We start from the raw sequence: 20459 nt of genomic DNA, 5'->3' as shown, positions 1-20459 counted from the left end.
GTTGCTTTCTGTTATAATTACGAGAGAAAAAAACATCAGTAAATCTCTATCACAGACATTCTTGTTTGCAATAAAGATGAAAGGGAACGTAGGGACAGCGACATAGGGAAAGCGACATAAATGAAAGTTGTTTTAAAAGTAAAAAAAATCGCAAATTGAAAATATTGTGCATGCGATTTTCTCCTTCATTACAGAACCTGTGACGGAAATAGCCGGCGGTCCTGAACTGTTCATCAACAAGGACAGCACGATAAACTTAACATGCTACGTGAGACACGCGCCTGAACCACCGTCGACGATAATTTGGAGTCATAACCATCAGGTAAGCCGAACTTACGATCCGCGAATGAGGGTTTTACTACTTGCTGAAAATCACCTGTCATGCTGCCATGAAGTCATGAGAGGTGCTTTCAACTGAAAACCCATTTGAATTTCATAACCGACGCTGGTTTTGTGAGAGGACCGCAGATATCGGTATAAACAGAAACATTTTTCATGTTCCTTGCGGCTGTTGAAAAAAAGCCTGCAGCTGTATACACGCTTCTATTGGCCTGGTATATCGATTATTGCTAGCAGCGTGTTTTCGTTCCTTCAGACGCAATATTTATCGAAGACGCCAACAACAACTTGCTTCAATAAGATTCCGTTCGAGTGACTTAGCAATCATGATTAAAAGATTTGTGTATTAGAAACACCTTTTTATAATACGATCCTAATCATTATTAAATAAGAGAAAGAATTTTATTTTTGGTCAAAGAGGATCTTGATACTTAATAACACTCATATGCAAATTTGCAAGTACCTACATCTTTCAGTTTTATAAATTGCGAGCCAATTTAATTTATCAGATTTGAAAGACAATTATAAACTGAAATTGGAATATAAAAAATGACATGATAACGTTAAAAATTGAAAAATAATATCCTCTAGTTATCGATTATTGCGACAAATATCTCCACATATCTCGATGAATTGTAAAACACCTGACTTGGAAAGGCAGGAATTGTAGGCTCAACAACTATGGAGGTAATATTTTTCGCATTAAGTTCTTTGCACAGTTATTAGCATTGTTTAAACAATCGACGATCAATAATAATAATTTGTGAAAATATTTTCAATTTAAGATTGCGTTTTACATATATCCGATAAACTAAATCAGTGGCAGTTTATGTAATTAAAAAGTATATTTTTGTAAATAAATAAAATTATTAAAATCTGCTTCGACCGAAAATAGGATTTGTTCTCTTATTTAATTTATTCTTATCAGTCTAATTTCCACTTATAATTATTCTTATTGTAGTATGATAATTTAAATATTTCCATTAAATATAACAAAGTTTCTCTCAATACCACGAGACAATTCATTTGTTTAAGAACATTGCGAAAGTTTCTTGGGAAGTGTACATCTAAAGACGGCCACATTATTAATAATAGACAGATGAATGCTCTCGTAACGTTACGTCAGTTTCATTTAAATTTAAGAATCTCACTATCACGCTTATTTATGTGAACGCGCGAATGACTGGAATAACCAAGATGATTGCATAGACGCTTTAAGTTATAATTTTAGGAAACTTGTCCCGAAATGGTTTATGCCATTCAAGGAATTCACCTACAGTCGACACTTTTGCCCTTTCCACTTCCCACAAAGTGCCTTAAGCCCCGTCTTGTCACGTCACAGACAGATAATATGGCATCTGTTTCTCTCTTCTACCGTGAGGAGGCAATTAAGATTTGGATCAATTAATTATGCGTGCTTATATCGCTATTGTATGCAGCAATTAATTGATTCTTAAATATTAATTCAACAAATATATAATCTTGATGTACGAATGTAATATCCTGGCATTAATTGCAGGGTGGCAAATTCCACATCTATATTGGTAAAAAGTTTTAATTTTGTTACTATTATGTTTTTCTCACAAAAACAAAAATTAATATAAAATTTATAAAATTTTTGATATTATTTCCAAAATTTCTGTTTTAGAAACATAATATTTTTAACATACTAATTTAAATTAACAAGATTTTATTATAAAGTGTTTTGTCATTGTTGATTCGTTTTTTTATTCAATTTATCTTTTTTTAAACTATCATAATTGATGATTTAATAATAAAGCAGAAAATTTTTTGCACAAAGTAAATAAATATATTATAGTATTAAATTTTTATAATTTAATATATTTATAATTTTACATTTTTATAATTTTTCCAATTTAGAGCATTGAATAAAATCCGGACTTACAATAGTTTTTTTTACCATTGAATTTTTCCAGTCCAACCCGAATTAATTGAGATTTTCCATTTATTTGAATTTGGCTGAATATTTAATATTTATTTCAAAACTTTATACTGTGTGATTCCTTTTAACCAAAATTGTTATTAATTTTTCTTTCACTAACAAATGCACGCACATTCATAAATTAAACAATCATGACCGCAATTTCCGCCAGTATTAATTAAATATGATCAAATATGATTAATTTAATGACGCAATAAATTCTGTCCTAATGAAACTTATAAAACAAACATACATACATGATAATTTGCGTAGCCAATTGGATCGTTAATTATCAATTATTATAAAATGTAGCACCTACGGTTGTAATAAAATTATAAATAAAATTTTAAAATAACATTGTTGTAATGCATTACCTGTTTGTTAAAGAACATTAAAGACATAAAAGAGCAATTTATTCCTGAAAAGTCATGTTCTCAGTTCTTATATTGAGTTTAAATAAGATCTGTTTATTGTAATCAATAAAAATCTTTTTGAGAAAACTGCTTGAACAGTTGTTATAAAAGTTGAAGTTTGTTTAATGTTTAAAATCTAGACAGAGGATACAAATTTACAAAACCTAAAATAAATAATGTATAAATCTCCTTATATATATATATATATAATTCATGGTTTTGATATTTTCATAATTACGATCGCGTGATAAAAACGTATTTTAAGTCGGACAGCGAGGTCAGGAAATGAATGTGTAACGTCTAGAAAAAATCCTAGGAAAAAGGATTTCTGTCATTGCAGGGAACACGTTCCGTCGACACTTCCTGCTTCTTCCTTTCCCGCAGAGTGGCCCCATCCGTACTTGGTCACGTCAGAGGCAAGTAACCCGACATGCTTTTTATATCCTTTTTCCGCAGGCGATTAACTTCGACTCACCGAGGGGTGGTATCAGCCTGGTAACGGAAAAGGGACCCGTAACTTCGAGCCGTTTACTCATTCAGAAGGCGATCGGCAGAGACTCCGGCCTTTACACGTGTTCACCCAATAACACTCATCCTAACAGCGTACGGGTCCACATAGTCAATGGTAAAAGAAAAATGCCAATTTCGTTTAGAACGAGCTTTAAGTGCGAGTATTCACACGTTACTTATTTAAATTCGAACGAGACATTTTATAAAAGAACGAATTCACTAGAAAAAAAGATTTTTCAGCATATATCTATTTTGTTCAACATTGTAGTTTTTTAGATAATAACAATTTGTGATAACTTTTACTTTTGCCGTTTATTACGAGGTAATATAAAAAAACACATTCTTTTACGCAAAAATAACACAAAATTAAATTTATCTAATATTCTCTGGAAATTATATAATTCAGTAAAAGATAATTTAATAATTATATTATTACCATTAAAAAAATCAACTAGTTACTTTTTTTATTTAATGAGAGACTATCCTCTGTACGGAAAAAACGATTTTACTGAAATACCTAAAAATTTAATCAGATAATAGATCTAATCTCAAGTATGATAAGCAAAACTGTAAAAACTTTTGACATTTTAACAATCAGCTTAAGTATCCTACATAATCATTTCGATGGTCCAACAAAATTATTGTCAGATCTATAGATTTAGCAAAATTTTTAGATACTTGAGCAAAACCGTCCTTTCTGTATGATGTGTCAAATACTTTTTTTAGTTTATAGAAAAAGGTGTAAACTAAACTCGACAAAAATATTTAGCTTGTAAACGTCAAGTAAGGCCTTTTCGCCCAAAGCAAAATCTCGCGCTCAGCTCCGCGGAAACGTCGCTCTAAATACCACCTGCTAAGAGCCGACCGAGCGAAACGGCATTATAGCGTAGCGTTTGTTTCAGAACACCCAGCGGCAATGCATCACGGTAGAGGCGACAGAATGGCCGCGACGCTACTTCCGGTCGTCCTACTTCTTCGGATAATATTCTAGCCGACGTTATGCACTCTGGGCTCCAGGTTGAATGCGCGTGAACTTAAGCACGGTCGCCTAACTGCCACGAAACCATCGAGCGGAGATTCAGTTTCGCGGTTTTGTCTCCGAAGACTCGCTGCGACGCGCATTCGACACGTTTGCCTCGCGAAAGTAACGGAATCTCGTCGTAGATTTGCGTCGCGACATCGCGTGTCTGCCATTACGTCGTCAGACTGATTGGAATACATCCGCGTTACGGAAAATCCATTTGTCACATAGTCGCCTGGAAAACATGAGTTAAAATAAATATTAGACTAGATATATCTGAGGAAATGATGAATTGCGAGTAACACAACTATGAAATATATATTTAGTTCTGCGTGGTTAAAAAAAAAGAACAATATAGCTTGGTAATGGCCAAAAAATTTGATATAAATTAAAAATATTTTTTATTAGGAAATATTACCTATATTACGCAACGATGTTTCTTAATTACTAATTCCACTGCCATAATGGACAAACAAGAGAATTTGTCCATAATAATAACTTTCAACATGATTAGTCGAACAAATAAATAAAAGTATCGTGTAAATAAATTCGAATTTATTTACACAATACTTTCAAGGCCATTGTCATTTTGTGAAAAAAGTATCTGAGTTCTTGCTCTACTACCGAAACAAGTACGAACTCTTTTTCTGTTCCGGCAGAGTCGCGTGTTCTCATTTCTGCCGTCTAGAATCTTTCCTCACTTTCCGAAATAAAAATTATCTGCAAAAAAAAGAATATTTTGTAAATGTCTCTCACGTACCAATATAATATGTATGATCTAAAATCGATCTCTGAATTTCGATATTTATACATTCCTAAATTTCTACGAGTATTACAAAAGAAGAAACAGCAATATAAAAATACATTGTAAGAACCGAAAGAATCGCTTTGAATATTGCCTGAAATTAAATTTACAAAATTTTTTTGAATAATGTATAAAGAACTTCAAAAAACGAGAAAAATTAATTGATTCGCAGAATTGAATAAATGCAATACGACGTAAAATGCGTATTGGTAAAATACAAAATTTTTTTTAAATCAAATGGTAGAAACACGCACTAATATATTGGGATCTCATTTTTTAGCAAATTGTCATCGTTTTCACCAGAAAATCTTGAGCACAGTGTTCATTATTACAGTCATTCAATTATCGATTGTGCTTGGTAGACCGCAATATTCGTTTTATTCGCTGCAATTACCAATATTTTGACTGCGACTAGTTTTGAGTATATATTCCAATATAATCCCATTATTGAATTATCGGTTATTACAGGAAACAAGTTGGAGGTTTTAAAAAAAGAATTTTGTTAATTGTAAATATCTGAGAGAAAAAAATAGACATTACGATTATCTCCTAAATTATAAAATTTTTTCAAATTGAATGTGAAAACTTCGATGCAATATGAGTTATTTTAAATGAAATTAAAAATTATACAGATTAATCCTCACTTGCATAAATAATAAATATTAAGAATGTAATATATTGGAAAATTGGATTAATTTTATATTTGTTTTATTTTTTCTAATAAGATATAATTAATATATTCCCCATTTCTATATAAGTTTTTAATTATAGTATTAATAATTATTACAATTTTTATGGTCCTAAAACAATAAAACAGTATTAACTCTTTGAGAAGCACATTTTTTTCTACCCGACGGATTCCTGTGAAATCTTGCATTTCTCTTGGTCAATAATTACGAATCTAAAGTCAGATTTCAAGAATTCAAAATGGTAGATCCAATATGGCTGTCATCTAGAGATAAATTAATATAAATATAAATCAATATGGCTTTTACGGAATTGCACTTTTAGTTTTCAACTTTTTCAGAAAGATTAAAAGTTCAAACTTCAATGTTAGATTTTTCTAAAGTTGCTGGAATATCTGGTTATGAATTTATGAAAATGATTAAAAAAAATATTTCTGAGAGTTTTAATCCTTTCTTTCTTAGAAACCTTACATGACAGATAATTTTTGATGCCATATTCATATTTAGCACGTCCTATTTACTAAAGAACGATCTCTCATGATAAAAATGCAAAAAACTTGTTATATAGTATAATATTTATCTTCACACAGTACACCAATATAATTTTTTTAAATCTGGCATGCAAAAGTTCTAGAAAATATACATATATGTATATTATATTTTAATAGAATAGAAGAATATTCAAATTTTCAGCCTCTTATCTTAACTACTTTCCAAAAAAACATTTTTGTAAAAAAAAATGCTCTTTTTTCAGCTTTATTTCTTTATAAATGATTAGAAAGGAACAATCGGGTATAATGACGACATAGAAAACATGTAAAATAAATAATAATATATCAGAAAAATATAAAATCATTGGTTTCATTAAACTTGTGAGCAATATATAAAAATGAAGAAGAAAAAGTTGGGAAATATACTTCCAACTATCCGTTGTACTATACTCTAAAAATTAAGGAAAAATAAATAATATAATTAACATGAGAGAAAATGTTTCAAAGAAATGTATCGAATTATATGTCAAAATGCCGCAAAATACATCTGAATAATCTTGTACATCAGGCGATAAAATCCGTTCAACTTCGGAAGTAAGGATAGACGCGCTGACGGTCTGCGAAACGCATAGAATCTTAAACTTGGAAACTTGCGTGAGAGAAAGAGCAATAGAGATACGCAAATATAACGAAGCTTTCCCGAGCTTGCAATGGCGCGACGTATCTACAAGAAGAAAGCAGGTTTGTTCGCCGAACTTATAATGACTCGACTTCGAAGAAGATTTTATTCTCAGTACGGTTACTGGTAAAAACGTATTGTTCGAAAGTGCATTAGCTCTCGGGGATTCGAACACCGTTGCGCCAGGACGATTCCGAGATTGTTTCATTTTCCACCATAAAGGGGACTGGCATTGTGCCTCTGCAGCGAGCTTGGCAGTATTGTTTGTGTCGGAAATGTACCTCGCTTCTTCAGGACCACTCACGAAAATGTAAAAGCGACGATATCCTTATCACTATTAACGCCCAAAACCGAATGTTTCTTCTATCAATGGGACCATATAATCGGAGCGCGTTGGTCCAATCGCGAATAATTCGCGTTAGCAGTTGATACCAGCGTGCACGTGTAAAAAACGGTCCTATGTGGTTGCTGTATATACTATATTAGAAACGTGATCTTAAGAATATTTCGGTGCCAGTCTTTCAATTAGCTTGTATAACGACGCCGAAACTCGTTGTACTTCAAGGACACTACGTATGATGCATATACACGAGATATGTTTTTATAGTTGTCAATATATATGTATATGCGGCTAAGCAAACAGAGAAAACGATTAAAATGACGTAGATTAAGTGTTATTTGTCATTCTCTATGTATAGATATACCTTTTTCATAAATCTGTACATTTTCGCCGAATTAGTGTTGCGAATTGTGTCGAAAAAATTTATTTGCCATTGTACGCATTTAATAAAAGAGAAAAAAATATTCAAAGAAGAGTGACGGATCGTGCACGAACGACCTACATTAATCGTACTTCTTTGGTTGAATGAATTTTTACACCGGATCGTTTAACAATTGTGAATCTTTAGGATATTACCACAATAACTCGTTAATCACTATTTTGTTCTTAATTCTTGATTGTTTCTGGTGTCATATTTTGAAGAAGCAATTTTAATTAATATTTGAGTTAGCGGACGCTAATTACCCTTCTTTAGAAAAACGGCTCTTTCACGCCTTCTTGTTTGCTACTTTGTTATACGAACCGGTTACTTAAGTTTCACATGCCCCGACCGCAATCTCTTTTGCTTTCCAAGCACCAAGAATTTGTACTTCATATTTGTGTCTATGCAACAAAAATGTAATAATCTGACGTTCTTTTTTATTTAGTAATTTAATATTGTTACATTTTAAGATGAGATAATTGAATAAAAAATAATTTACTGTTGAAAACAGAAATTATAGAGTACAGCGGGGTAATTTGAATAATTTCAAATATTTTAAACAATTTCTCGAAAAATAATAATTTTATAGTTACTTCGGATATGTAGCAGAACACTCACATGTTTAAGTATATAATATTTACTCAAAGTATAAAAAATTAATCTTTAAATCTTGAGACGTAATGCCATTATCCAATTTCCCCCTACAATTTTAAGAACTCAATTTGGATATTTTAAAGGGTAATTTGAATAACATTGAAAATGAACATTAAAATTACAACAAAAATCAAACTTTGTATTAAAAATACTTGAACTCATCCATAATCCTCTATTTACATTTACTTTCTACGTAGATTTTATAAAAACTTAAGAAAGCAGGATATATTCTTATAGATGGCAGTAACAACCAAAATTCTCTACCTACTTTGCTTAATATAAAACTCTCCACAGAGAGAGAGAGAGACTTCCACAAATACAGATATCTTTTCAAACCTACATGAATATGTAGATTTCAGTATCTTCTCTGCTACTAATCCTCGAATATAAAACATGGCGTCTCAAATTAAAAAAAAATTTTTTTTTAAATTCTTGCAAACACTTACTATTATCTAAAGTTCCCCGCTATTCAAATTACTCCACTGTATCCACTGTTAATTATTACAAAATAATATTTAAAATAAAAATCACAAAGAAAACAATTTAAAATAATTTCCTCGACATATCTGAGAATCAATAACCTGCAAAAACGTAAGTATCTTTAAAGTATTTTCCTATTTAATACTTTTATTAAACACACGGCTATATTTTGTATACATTCGTAAATGTGTTCGATAATCAATATATAAAGCTCAGCTCTGTGTAATTATTTCCATAATTATTATCTTCATATAATACAAAGCGCAGCTAGGAGGAAACTTTCCGTTACCAGCCAATAATTTCATCGCAAATGTAATTATTAACGCTGTCGGGTATTATATATACGGCAGTATATACATGCAGTTCATTACATGGGAATTAATAAATTTAATGACAGTTACAGCGTCATGTCGCAGTGCAACCGGTAGTGATGCATTATAGTGTAGTAGCTCCATCATCGAGGCATGCATCCAATTGGAAAGTCGATAGATTCTGTTACGTGACATGTGATCATACGTTCTGTTTCACAAGATACAACGCGCTTTTTTTATATATTTCATTTCCGAGTCACGATGCGTATTTTTTACGACTGAGCATAAATTTCAGCGACAATAGAAACATTCAGTACAGCATAACGTAACGTAGTTGGTGGTTCAGTGGATCGAACATCGAAGTATCAAAAATGCATCAAAGTGAGTATTAAATCAAATGTGGTGCGTGCGTGCGTGCGTGTGTGCGTACGTATATGTAGGTGCATGTATATATGTATGTGTATGTGATATCGATACCGCCATCCACTCAATGGACTAAATATAACTGTTCGTCCGCAAAATGAGCTTACACAAGATTTAAATTTTTTATTTTAATGGAGATCATATTTTATAATATTCTGTTAATCTTAATTAATACCGTAACTCAAATTACAATAAAAGTTAAAAGAAACTATAAATATGGAAATTATGAAGAAAAGAATTAACGATAAAAGAGGAAAACAAAGGAAAATAAATTCCTAAAAAAAAATTGAACTAGGAATTTGTTGTAATTTTAATTTTTTCCTGAAATGTGCCGGTACAATTTTCCGCAATGCTTTTGATGAGCTAATATAAGTTCGATTAATGGTGCGGATATATATATGGAACATATCAGTGGAACGTACATGAATTCAGAATGGATGCTCATACAAACAGTACGGTAATTCCATCAGTTAGTACTTGGTTAACGCAATAGGTCAATCGCATACACAACCCAGTCCCAATCGACATATATCGAAATTCCTATATCTATATGCGTAACTGACGTTGGCAGGCCATAACATGCGTGTGTTGTATTACTGAAGTAATCATGTATATCGCATTGCCATAAGTAGTAGAACAGACCGTAATGCATCAGCTGGAGTATGAAGAGGACTGTTGAAATTGTACGGCTCCAATTAATATCTAAAACGGCAGATAACTCATGGCCCCGACATTCGAATTCTATGCGTAACAGCTTCCGGCGGAGCAGCATTTCAGAGATCTCTCTCAATGGTTGTTTCACTTCGTGTTATTTCGAGAAACTCATCCGCGGATAACGATAAACAAATATTTGTCTCGGAGTTAGTAGCGACGCCCAATCCACGAAAATCGTGACAAATGCCGCAAGGAAAATCGATATAAATGTAAATAATGCACAAGACGCGGCTAGCAAACAGTTAGCGCTTTCATCATCTTACATATTCATTTCGAATTTTAACTTAGCTATTGTAGCAAAAGTAACTGCATCCGTAAACATGGTAAGGAAGATCAACGTTGTACTAAGGCTAATTGAATAGGGAACATGTTTCTCTTCTTGCGTTCATGGTGTTTCAATAATTGTTAAAATTTGTAAAAATTGTGTGAAGAAAGAATAACAGGTTATGCTTCGCGTCGTAAAATATTATATTACATTAATAATTTAATTATTATTACATTCCGAGTGTAATTATTGAATTGGACAAAAATTGATAATTAAATTAACACATGAATTAATGCAGAAAGTAAAATAATATATGAAATTTATTAGAAGGCATTTATCTTTTTTCACCAAAATCTGAGAAAATTAATGTAACAATAACAAGGTGACTTCCTATTAATGTGATAAAATTGAGCGAAACTATAGAAACACAGCATTATGCGCATGCAAACTATGTTTAATTAGTTGACACACTTCAACGTAATGTTAAATCTAATTTGTCAGTCGAAGTAATGAACAGACTTTGGTAAGTACTTACATGTTAAATGATTCAATCTCTGCTATGTCGTTCAGTATACATTTCATGAAACATTCAATTTGGAGCAGTCAGAAATTCTTTCAGCAATTATCAATCAATCGTATGACTCACAAGTGATGATACTTTTAGTACACTGCAGCATATGCTGAACATTAAAATCGATATTAACAATGTTCCTCAATTGCCGGTGTGTTCTGAATCACGGTGTTTCATCTCGCCAACTCCATGAACAAAGCACTCAAGCGAAATTCATTTAACTACGAAATTAGGCACCGCGGCTGAATTACTTTTCGGACGAAAAGCACTCACATATGGCAGTTTGTCAAAACTACGGACGGTGCTTTGACGCTACATTTGGCTGGTGTAATCAAGGTTGATGAAACATTAAGGTCGCTTAGAACGACTAAAAATTGGGAGAAAGCACAACCAGCGCGTTTTTTCTAACACAACTTTGAGATAACAGAATTACTAGAATATTATCTTTTGCTCGAAATATATGAGGAACAGACTTTCAAAATGCATTTTGTCCAAAATTTCATTTTTTTAGTTAGAGACGGCGTGTTCAATTTTCAAGTAGTTTTCAATGACTTATAATATAAGCTACTCTGAGATGTTGAGAAAATATTTTTTCATCGTTAATTTATATGATGGAAAAACATAGACATTTCGAAGTGCATTGTATTTTTTAACTAGAAACAAACAAAATTTATTTGTTCAATATTTTTAGCAATTATTAAGTAATTTTGTTTAATATTTCACATCTATTAATTGACATATTTTCTGTATTACATTATTTTTTGTAAAATGCGTAGTTTTCTTGTGTATAGTTTCTTTCTTTCTTTCTCGTTTTCTGAAATTTTGTGAAAATCTGCTTCTCATATGTATAATAATCGAAACGAAATCAATTTTGTTTCTGTATTTAATCGATAATACTATATTTCGTAAATTAGTTGATCAAGATAAATAATCTTATACTCATTGATAACATTAAAATCTTAGCTTTTTAACGAAATTAAAATCGTTTTACTGCAACTTTTTCTCTACTTATAATTTTAATTTTAATTAATTTTTTCAAATATATTATATATATATATATCCATGTATATTGATAATCATATCAATTTTTGATCAAATATCATAAGCAATCAGCACGTGTTTTCTCAAAAGGTAACATATCGTATTTCAAAACACGTATACGTATTTCACATCTATTTCTTTGTAACCTGTAACCTAAGTATCAAATTACAAGCAAAAACTACATGAGACATTCTTTCATGTATGATACACGCGCGTGCTAAATTTTCAAAATATTATAACTATGAAAAATACTCGGAAAAATAAACAAAGTATTATGCAACAAAAACTACTACTTTTTGTGTTTCGCGTTTTACAGATGTTTATATTGAATACATATATATACATATATATATATATATATATATATATATATATATATATATATATAGATTCTTATTCTTATTGCGATAGCTACATACATATATAATGAGAAAAAAATAAAATGTTAAGATGTAAAATATAAATGTTATAATATCTGGAACAAAAAATAACATTCAGAAATTTTCAATGTGTATAATTTTCAAAATGCATGTATTATAGCATAAGTAAAAATAAAAAGGTGGCATATTTTAATTAAATTATTTAATATGAAATGGTTAAATAAATATTATGATTGTTATATAATGTAATTGTTATAATCCTGTCCTAATTTTTCAAAGTTCATCCATATTCATTCATAATATAAATTTATGGCCACTTGGAAGAGAATAAAATGACATGACAGATCGGGACACACGTAACTACAACTATGAGTCAGATGGTGTAAATATTTTATGCGATGCTACTGGCCAACTTTAATCGTTTATAACTGAAAAACTATTGTAATATTTTCGTGTCAAGATTTTTTATTTTAATTAATCTATACGTTGAAGTACTTTATGATGGGGGGTTACAAAGCATTCTAATAATTTTCACGGGAACGCTTGGTATTTTTTTTTTAATCTTTATATTCGAGGAAATGTTTAAATAGCGTGTGTCAAAACGAAATCTAATAATATGGATTTATACGAAATAAATTATGCTAAATCTGACTGAAATTACATATTTCATATTCTCGCCGACGACACGAAAACCACTCTCACACAACCATGATTAGCATAGAAAAAGGGCTTATCTTACGTCCGTCGTTTCACAGAATAACTTTTACCATCGGACACGGCGGATTTGTAAAGCTAAATTTAATTTGAAAAGCAGATTTATGTGCCACGCCGTGCTCTTCTTACGCCGAAACTGTTCCTCGTTTCTTAATTACGTCTCCAGATCTGCTCTTGCCGTTTTACGATTCGCATTTATCACGAGCCTCGTAAGATTCCAAGTGAAAATATACTGCTGAGAAACAAGAGGTGGGCGCGGAAAAGAGAGGAAGAAGAGAGGAGAGGAAACTGCGCTTCGTTAAGACGTTTAATTTTACATGGCTGCGAGGAATCGCCGCCGCGACTCTCTACGTTATTTATTTTCTCACGAGACATACTCTGCTGCGACGACCAAACAACAAAAATTCAAATACGATCCCGAGCAAGCTCCGATTAATGTTTAATTACAACCGAATAGTTCTCAATCCTATTATTCTCCCAGGCGTTTTTCTTTTTCTACTTTGCTACTTAAGTCGTTCAAGTGTATCGAAAAAGAGCGGATACAAAAACTCGAGCGATTCCTTTTTGAAGCATTTTAAATTTTAAATTAACGAGCAATATACATACAGAAGTAGAAACTTTTGCAATCTTATATGCGATCAAAAGGATACCTTAATAAAAATGCCCTTTTCCCAATGCATAAACCCTTTACAACGGATGTAATTAAGTAGCAACGAAAAACTGCAACTATTGGAAAAAATTCTTTAAAAATATCGAAATATATAATACACCACAATCTCTTAAAATTAGCAATTTTAATTCCTTTGATTTACTTTATATTATATATATTGACAATCTTTTGACTTGAACTTTGACCCTTTATTGTCAATTGGTTTATACCGACTTATACTTTATTTCAGTGGAATTTTAAGTATTAAAAAGGATTTGAAAGAGTTGAGTCGTTTTCGAGAAACTTTCTAGGTAGACGATCAAACGGATGGCAACATTGCGAAATTATAAAGTAATTTATATCCATTACTTAATACTATGACAGATTTTTGTTAAAAGTATGCGCCCACAATTATGATATATAATTGGCAACCGTGAAACACATCTTATTTATAAGAAATCTTCATTAGAAAAACATTACCAAGATAGTTGGAACAATTAACAAGTGAATTGTTAGAAAGTGTCATATAGTTTTATAAAACTAGAACGACATTAAATTAATATTAACAGCGTTAGCGTAGAAATAGCGACCAGAAATTGCTTCCATTAGCTATAACTTCTAGAATACATTAAACACCCATTATAAAAGTTGTGTATTAATCGATTTCCTAACGCCAAGCTTTCGATATCACCGTATGAACGAGGTTTAATTACTGCGCTGTCAGCGATTGTCGAGGAAAAAGGATTGTACTAATCGACAATTCCATTGGAGCGGAGGGTAAATGCGGCGCTCTCTAACGCATCAAGATAAATCTGTGGGATATGCCTGCCGGATGAACTCTCGAGGGAATAACTTCCCGTTGTGTTCTTTTGGTAGGTGTCATTATGCGTTCGCGCGGCAATAAAAGAACGAACTTTTCTTCCAAGCATTATTATTAATGGAAGAAAAAGAATGAAAAATGGGCGAATAATGTTTATCAGTTGAGACTAATAAACCTCGTCGTTTATACAGAATATTTTATCGAGTCGTTAGTATTCGTTCCGACTCAATTAAGTAAAAACGTTTGTTTTTAAAACGTTAGATAGAAATGGTCATCAAGCTTGATGCCTTCTTTTTAATCCACTTAACTCTGAACTCTTGTATCGCAGTCGTTGTCTCGTAGAGAACGACGATGCATTTCTTCGTTAGACGCATTTCCTTCTTAGCACTTACGACCCTTGTTTCGTTATTTGCTGCTAGCTATTGCAGCTGATCACACTTCCTTTGCATCTTACTTTTCACAATAGTATCCGCGAGAAGTAACTGTAACGTGTACATATAATTTGACGCTGTAAATGCGTTCTCAGTCCTGTGCGGAGAACGAAAAATTTAGCAAAAAATTCACTGGAGATGGAGAGGTGGAGGGTTGGTTTGATAGCGTATAAAATTAAATCCATTACATGCAATCGCATTACACGCTTGCGCACGGCCACGGATTAACAATAAAATCTCTGGTGAGCTTTCAGTACCATCGCGCGCGAACGATGTTGCGACGGGGAAATTAAAAGAAAAATTAAACTCAAATATTCATTAATATCAGCGTGCATTCGTTTTTAGAATCCTTTCGAATAAATTATTAAACACGCGAGCGTGGCCGTAGTTATTAAAATGCAACAATTTATTGCAACGTATAATGTTTTGTACGTGAATAATAATAAATAATTATTTAATATGCATATTTGTCGTTCAATCAATTTTCTTTACGCGATCGCTTCTATAAATATATATTTCTCTAATAATCATTGCAGGTATTACTCGTCAATACTGGATATATTTTCCTGTAAAAATTTATGCTCTTGCAATACTTTTTTTTAATCTAACTTTATTTCGCAGACGATAAAAAAATCAAAGATACTGAAATGAACTTTCCATCTTTCTTTATATCAACCTGTCTCATTATCTTTTTTTTTTTTTTTTTACCAGAAAAAAACATTTCCTTCAGAAGGAAACTCTGCTAACTCTTGAAAAAGTCACGATCCTTTCTACACAAAGAAAACTCTCCGTTAAGGAAGAAGCCCGTAAAGTAACACGTAGCTATTCGCGTGACATCAGTCCTTCGAAAGTACAGCGCATATCCGACTTATCTTCATTCCAGCAATGTGCCTCACCCTTACCCGTCCATTTATCCCGAACATGTATCCGCTTCACCCTCTATCCGGATTTTACTCTCCCGTAGCTACATCGACTTTGCCCTTTCGAATATCAAGGCGCTTTTTCAAGCGTCCTGTGAATTATTCGCTACTCGATATCTCATCCTTTTTCCCTATTTCGTCGGGCTACTTCCGGTGGGAACTCATCAGACGTTCCGGCGTAGATTAAATTCACGCAAGTATCGGGGCCGCTACGAGAGAACGAACGCGGGTAACTTTCATTAAAGCTCCTTTCCGACGCGGTTAATCGCATTTGCGGATGAACCTCACTCTCGTCCTATCTGGGAAAACTCCTGGACATAGCTGTTAGTGCCCGACATTCTCGCTATCCCCGTATTCTCTTCACGATATTTAGCTAAATGTATCGTATTTTATATTTTGCAAAGCATATTAAACCTTGTATAATAAAAACTTTCGCTAAAATGCCACATAATAATTTTAGTTCAAATTGATCTAAAATTAATTTACATAATCCTATCTTTTTTGTATAATATAGATAGTAAATATTTTTTTTTATTATCATATATATTTATAAACTGAAGCTTTATTATACATGAAAAGAATATTAATACAGTATTATAAATAAAAAAAAAATCGATACTACTATTTTTATATAGATATTTAATAAAGTTGCTTACCGCTTTGTCGTTATTATCCACATAATATAAATATTATTAGATATTTTAATCGATTTCAAGTTAATTTTATCTTGTTATTTGTTTATTCCGTTCGTAATTCTTCATGAACGATGTGCGAATTATCGATACGAGGTGTTTGCACTTCTCGATGCTGTTTGAACTGCGGTTGTTCCGTGGAGAAGAAACGTTCTCCCAGCTATTTATCAGCACCAGCAGCTTGCTCTGGCAACATTTACGACCCTCTTAATCCGCGGTTCCATTAACGCGCGGCATACGCCGTGGCGAAGTGTGGTACATTAGGTTGAAGTCAACCATAAAACTCTGTGGAGACGTTTAACATCCATTGTTTTAGGTTTTAAGTTACACGTGGCGAGCTCGCCCCCTAAGTATTTGCCGCAGCACTAATTAAAGTCGTCATTAAGAGTCATTACGTAGTACCGTTTTCTTTCATAATAGCCTTAACGACGCAACGCGTCGATAAACTGAAAGGCTACGTTTAATTGATCATTTCTGCAATTTGATTACGGTCGTAATAAACTTTATGAAGAGAAACGCGTTCATAGAATCACATTGAATAATTTGTGACTCATTCGTACTCATCACCATCCGTTTTTCTGACGGCAATTAATATTTACAGCAATTGTTTAATAAATAATACGTTCAATTATAATTGTAGGATTTTACTTTATTAGTTATCTAAACCAATTATGTTTTTATTAATATAAATAAATTATAATGTTTAGTTTCCTAAGAAACGGATATCTTATTTTTAAGAGATTTATTGTATCGGTGACTCTTTACTATACTTTTATGTACTAATACTATACTATCTACTTCTATAGTACTTCTTTCTTGTGCTATTGAATAGATACAGTAGCTTTTCTTCAATTCAATACGCGACTCGGATTCTTCGACCGAATAAATATTTTTATTTGATACACATACAGTAGCTTTCTTTCCTTTTATCGTTTCTTTTTGAAACGCAAACATATACCACTTGGAAGAAGCAATTTGATAAATGACATTGGTCGATAATTCCGATTATTAAATCGATCATACAGTTTCAAATATAGATCATTTTAATTTGTACGACTCATTGCATGACTTACGCAAAAAACATTTATAAGCGAAACGCAGACAGTAAAAGTATGATTCATTAAAAAAGAACTATCAATATCTGCTATGCACTTTTTTAAGATGTACGTCACACATGAAATAAAACATACAACCGCAAATTTAGAAATTATTTTGAATACTAATCTGTATTTATAAATATAAATACCGTTAACATTTACAAATACTGCTAATAATATGAATCACTTTATGATAAAAATTTTGAGATATTACTACAAACCAAAATCAATGACTAATTGCAAACCAATTTAAATCGAGCTAGCGACCAATAGGTCATAATTATCCAGAGACACACGTAATTGGCCTGACCGCTGCAATCATATTGACCTACACGTATTCAGTTGTAATTTAAAGTAATATGATCTAGTTCGTAATCAGCATTTTCCATTAAAACACCTCGAATGTCGGTAACGTATTCAAACCAATGTAACAAGCTCTCTGTGGTTTAGAGCTGCCTGATTAATTAATTACTGATAAACAGTATAACGATTGGACGCGCGTAAAAGAAGATGTAACATTCGCGCATTACTCTACTGCACTAAAAACACGATGAATTATAAAAGGATAAAAGGATGAAAGGTGTTTGCGCTGCAGTAGGGATTTCCATAGCAAAAACCTGAAATTTAAGTAACACACGATGTACCTAGATTCGAATAAAACGCTATCCCGAGCGGTCGCCGTTACCGCGTGGATTTAAGCAGCTGCATCAGGATCTGCCAGTTTCCTCTGAATTCTTCATGACGCTTTAGTGCATTTGTACACCAAAGGTCATTACAACTACCCTGAAATTGTGGTTCGCCGACACTTTCTGTTCTTATCGCTTTGCATTCGCATATCATTTCATGTGCTTCTCAAATTACTAAGTATTTCTACTTATTTCAATGCATTTGAAATAAGTAATTCCTATACACACACACACTTAATCTTCTTATTCAAAATTGATATTTTGTAATTTTCATAGTATTATCATTATTAATGTTTTTAATGAAATTCATTATATTTATTATTGCCATACAAAAAAAATATTAAATTTTAATAAATATTTGTTTATAGTTTTAAGTAAATATTTATTAAATATAAAGATATATTTGTTTGGTACAAGAATCTTTATTTAAAAAAATTGTATTTAGCACAAAAATTTTTATTTTATTTTAACCATCATTTTTTTATGAAGGAAACATTTATTTATTATAAGTCTAGAGACACTGGTAGTGTCTCGACGCAGCGACACTGCCGTGGTTACTTTATAGATATTTACTCAATACTATTTAAAAAAGTATTAAGTTGTAATACATTTTTTCAATGCATTTAATATTTCTGTTCGCTGTTCATTTTTAAAATTTTGATTATCTCGTAATAATAAAAATTTAATAAAGATTTGCACGAAAGTTAGTTACTTGAAAACACCGTGGTAAAATTACTCTATACGGTAATTTCATTACCACCCTTGATGATAAAAAAAAGTAATAATCCGAAGCGAGCGATTTGTCGCCGTGGGGCTCGTCCCACCGCCTACTTCATGTTATTCTCCTGTAATAAATTTAATCTGCAATTTTGTCATTATATCGTGAGCTCGTTAACGGTTACGTAAGGATAATGTTTTCCGGGCAACCCACCGGAGACTGTCTCGACGCATCGACGAAAGCGTTACATGCTGTTATTGCGAACTTGTTCGATATTCCATTACGTGCCAACTATCGAGCCGACTTCTCTCGGGTGTACATCCATGTATTTCTGAAAACTCGTTTACAGTTACTTATGACGATGGATGAGTCGCTCACTCAAGGCAGAATGCTATCCATACGTACTCCGTAAACGTATTTCATGCAGAAGAAATAAAAATGAATGAGATCGAACATCGATAGCACAGTATCTCGCGTTCTTGCTTTATACAGTAGTATAAGGACATCGCTAATCAGACAATGTCGCGTTTCATAACAGAATCACGAATATAAATGTTGATTATAAACTAAGATAATTCCCTTTTCAGCTAATACGTTTGTTATACATTTTTATGACATTTCAAAATTACATTTCTTTCTATCGAATTCATTCTTGGAATCTGATTTTTGTGACGGATTGTGAGAAAGTATTTATTATGCGTTGTGTTCTGTCAAAAAGGCATTTATATGTAAAAGCTGATAATATGTGAATCGACTACTTTTTAACTTTTGGAGGGTGAAGATTATTTTTTTTAATCTTACAGCTTTTTTGAGCAAGATTTATTGTAATTTTTTTGAGGCAAGAAATATAATAAAATAATAAATTACATTGATGATATTGTTTCAGCGTCGCTGTAGTGACTTTTTTTGTCCTACGAAGATTAATTAATACATTTTCAAAATTCGACTGTTAATTGACAAAATTAATTTAAAATGGCGCTCCAAATTCAAATAACTATAAAAAATTTCAAACCTACTATTTTTCAGTTCCAAATTATTATATCATAAATAATTATTATATTATAAATGTGGTAATTATTAAGTCTTGTCATTCTGCTCTCAGCAGATTACTTGAGAGATAACGCAAACATATTTCATCTCTGAAAGTAGACGTGCACTGTTCCTCTGACGTTCTTGATCAATCAAGAACCTAGATAGTTCTTGGGCGAGTATGCCGTTGACCTCTCGGGGTTTCATGTCGCGACAG

At 32.0% G+C, this 20459-nt stretch overlaps 1 protein-coding gene across 1 annotated transcript in view; it reads left to right on the top strand.

The window, feature by feature from the left end:
- The window catches only part of LOC105149022 (zwei Ig domain protein zig-8), an 81189-nt gene extending 76176 nt beyond the window's left edge, over positions 1-5013 (top strand). Inside the window, exons 6-8 of the mRNA XM_087415903.1 lie at positions 195-322; positions 3151-3319; positions 4107-5013. Of these exons, the coding sequence (XP_087272029.1) occupies positions 195-322; positions 3151-3319; positions 4107-4195 (386 nt within the window). The 3' untranslated portion in view covers positions 4196-5013. The remainder of the gene's footprint in view (positions 1-194; positions 323-3150; positions 3320-4106) is intronic.
- The last annotated feature ends 15446 nt before the right edge of the window (positions 5014-20459 follow it).

Source organism: Acromyrmex echinatior, chromosome 19 (genome assembly GCF_024713525.1).
Source record: "Acromyrmex echinatior isolate Ae372 chromosome 19, ASM2471352v2, whole genome shotgun sequence".
NCBI lineage: Eukaryota > Metazoa > Arthropoda > Insecta > Hymenoptera > Formicidae > Acromyrmex > Acromyrmex echinatior.
Note: the sequence above shows the minus strand (reverse complement) of the source record. Positions and strands in the feature narration are given on the sequence as shown.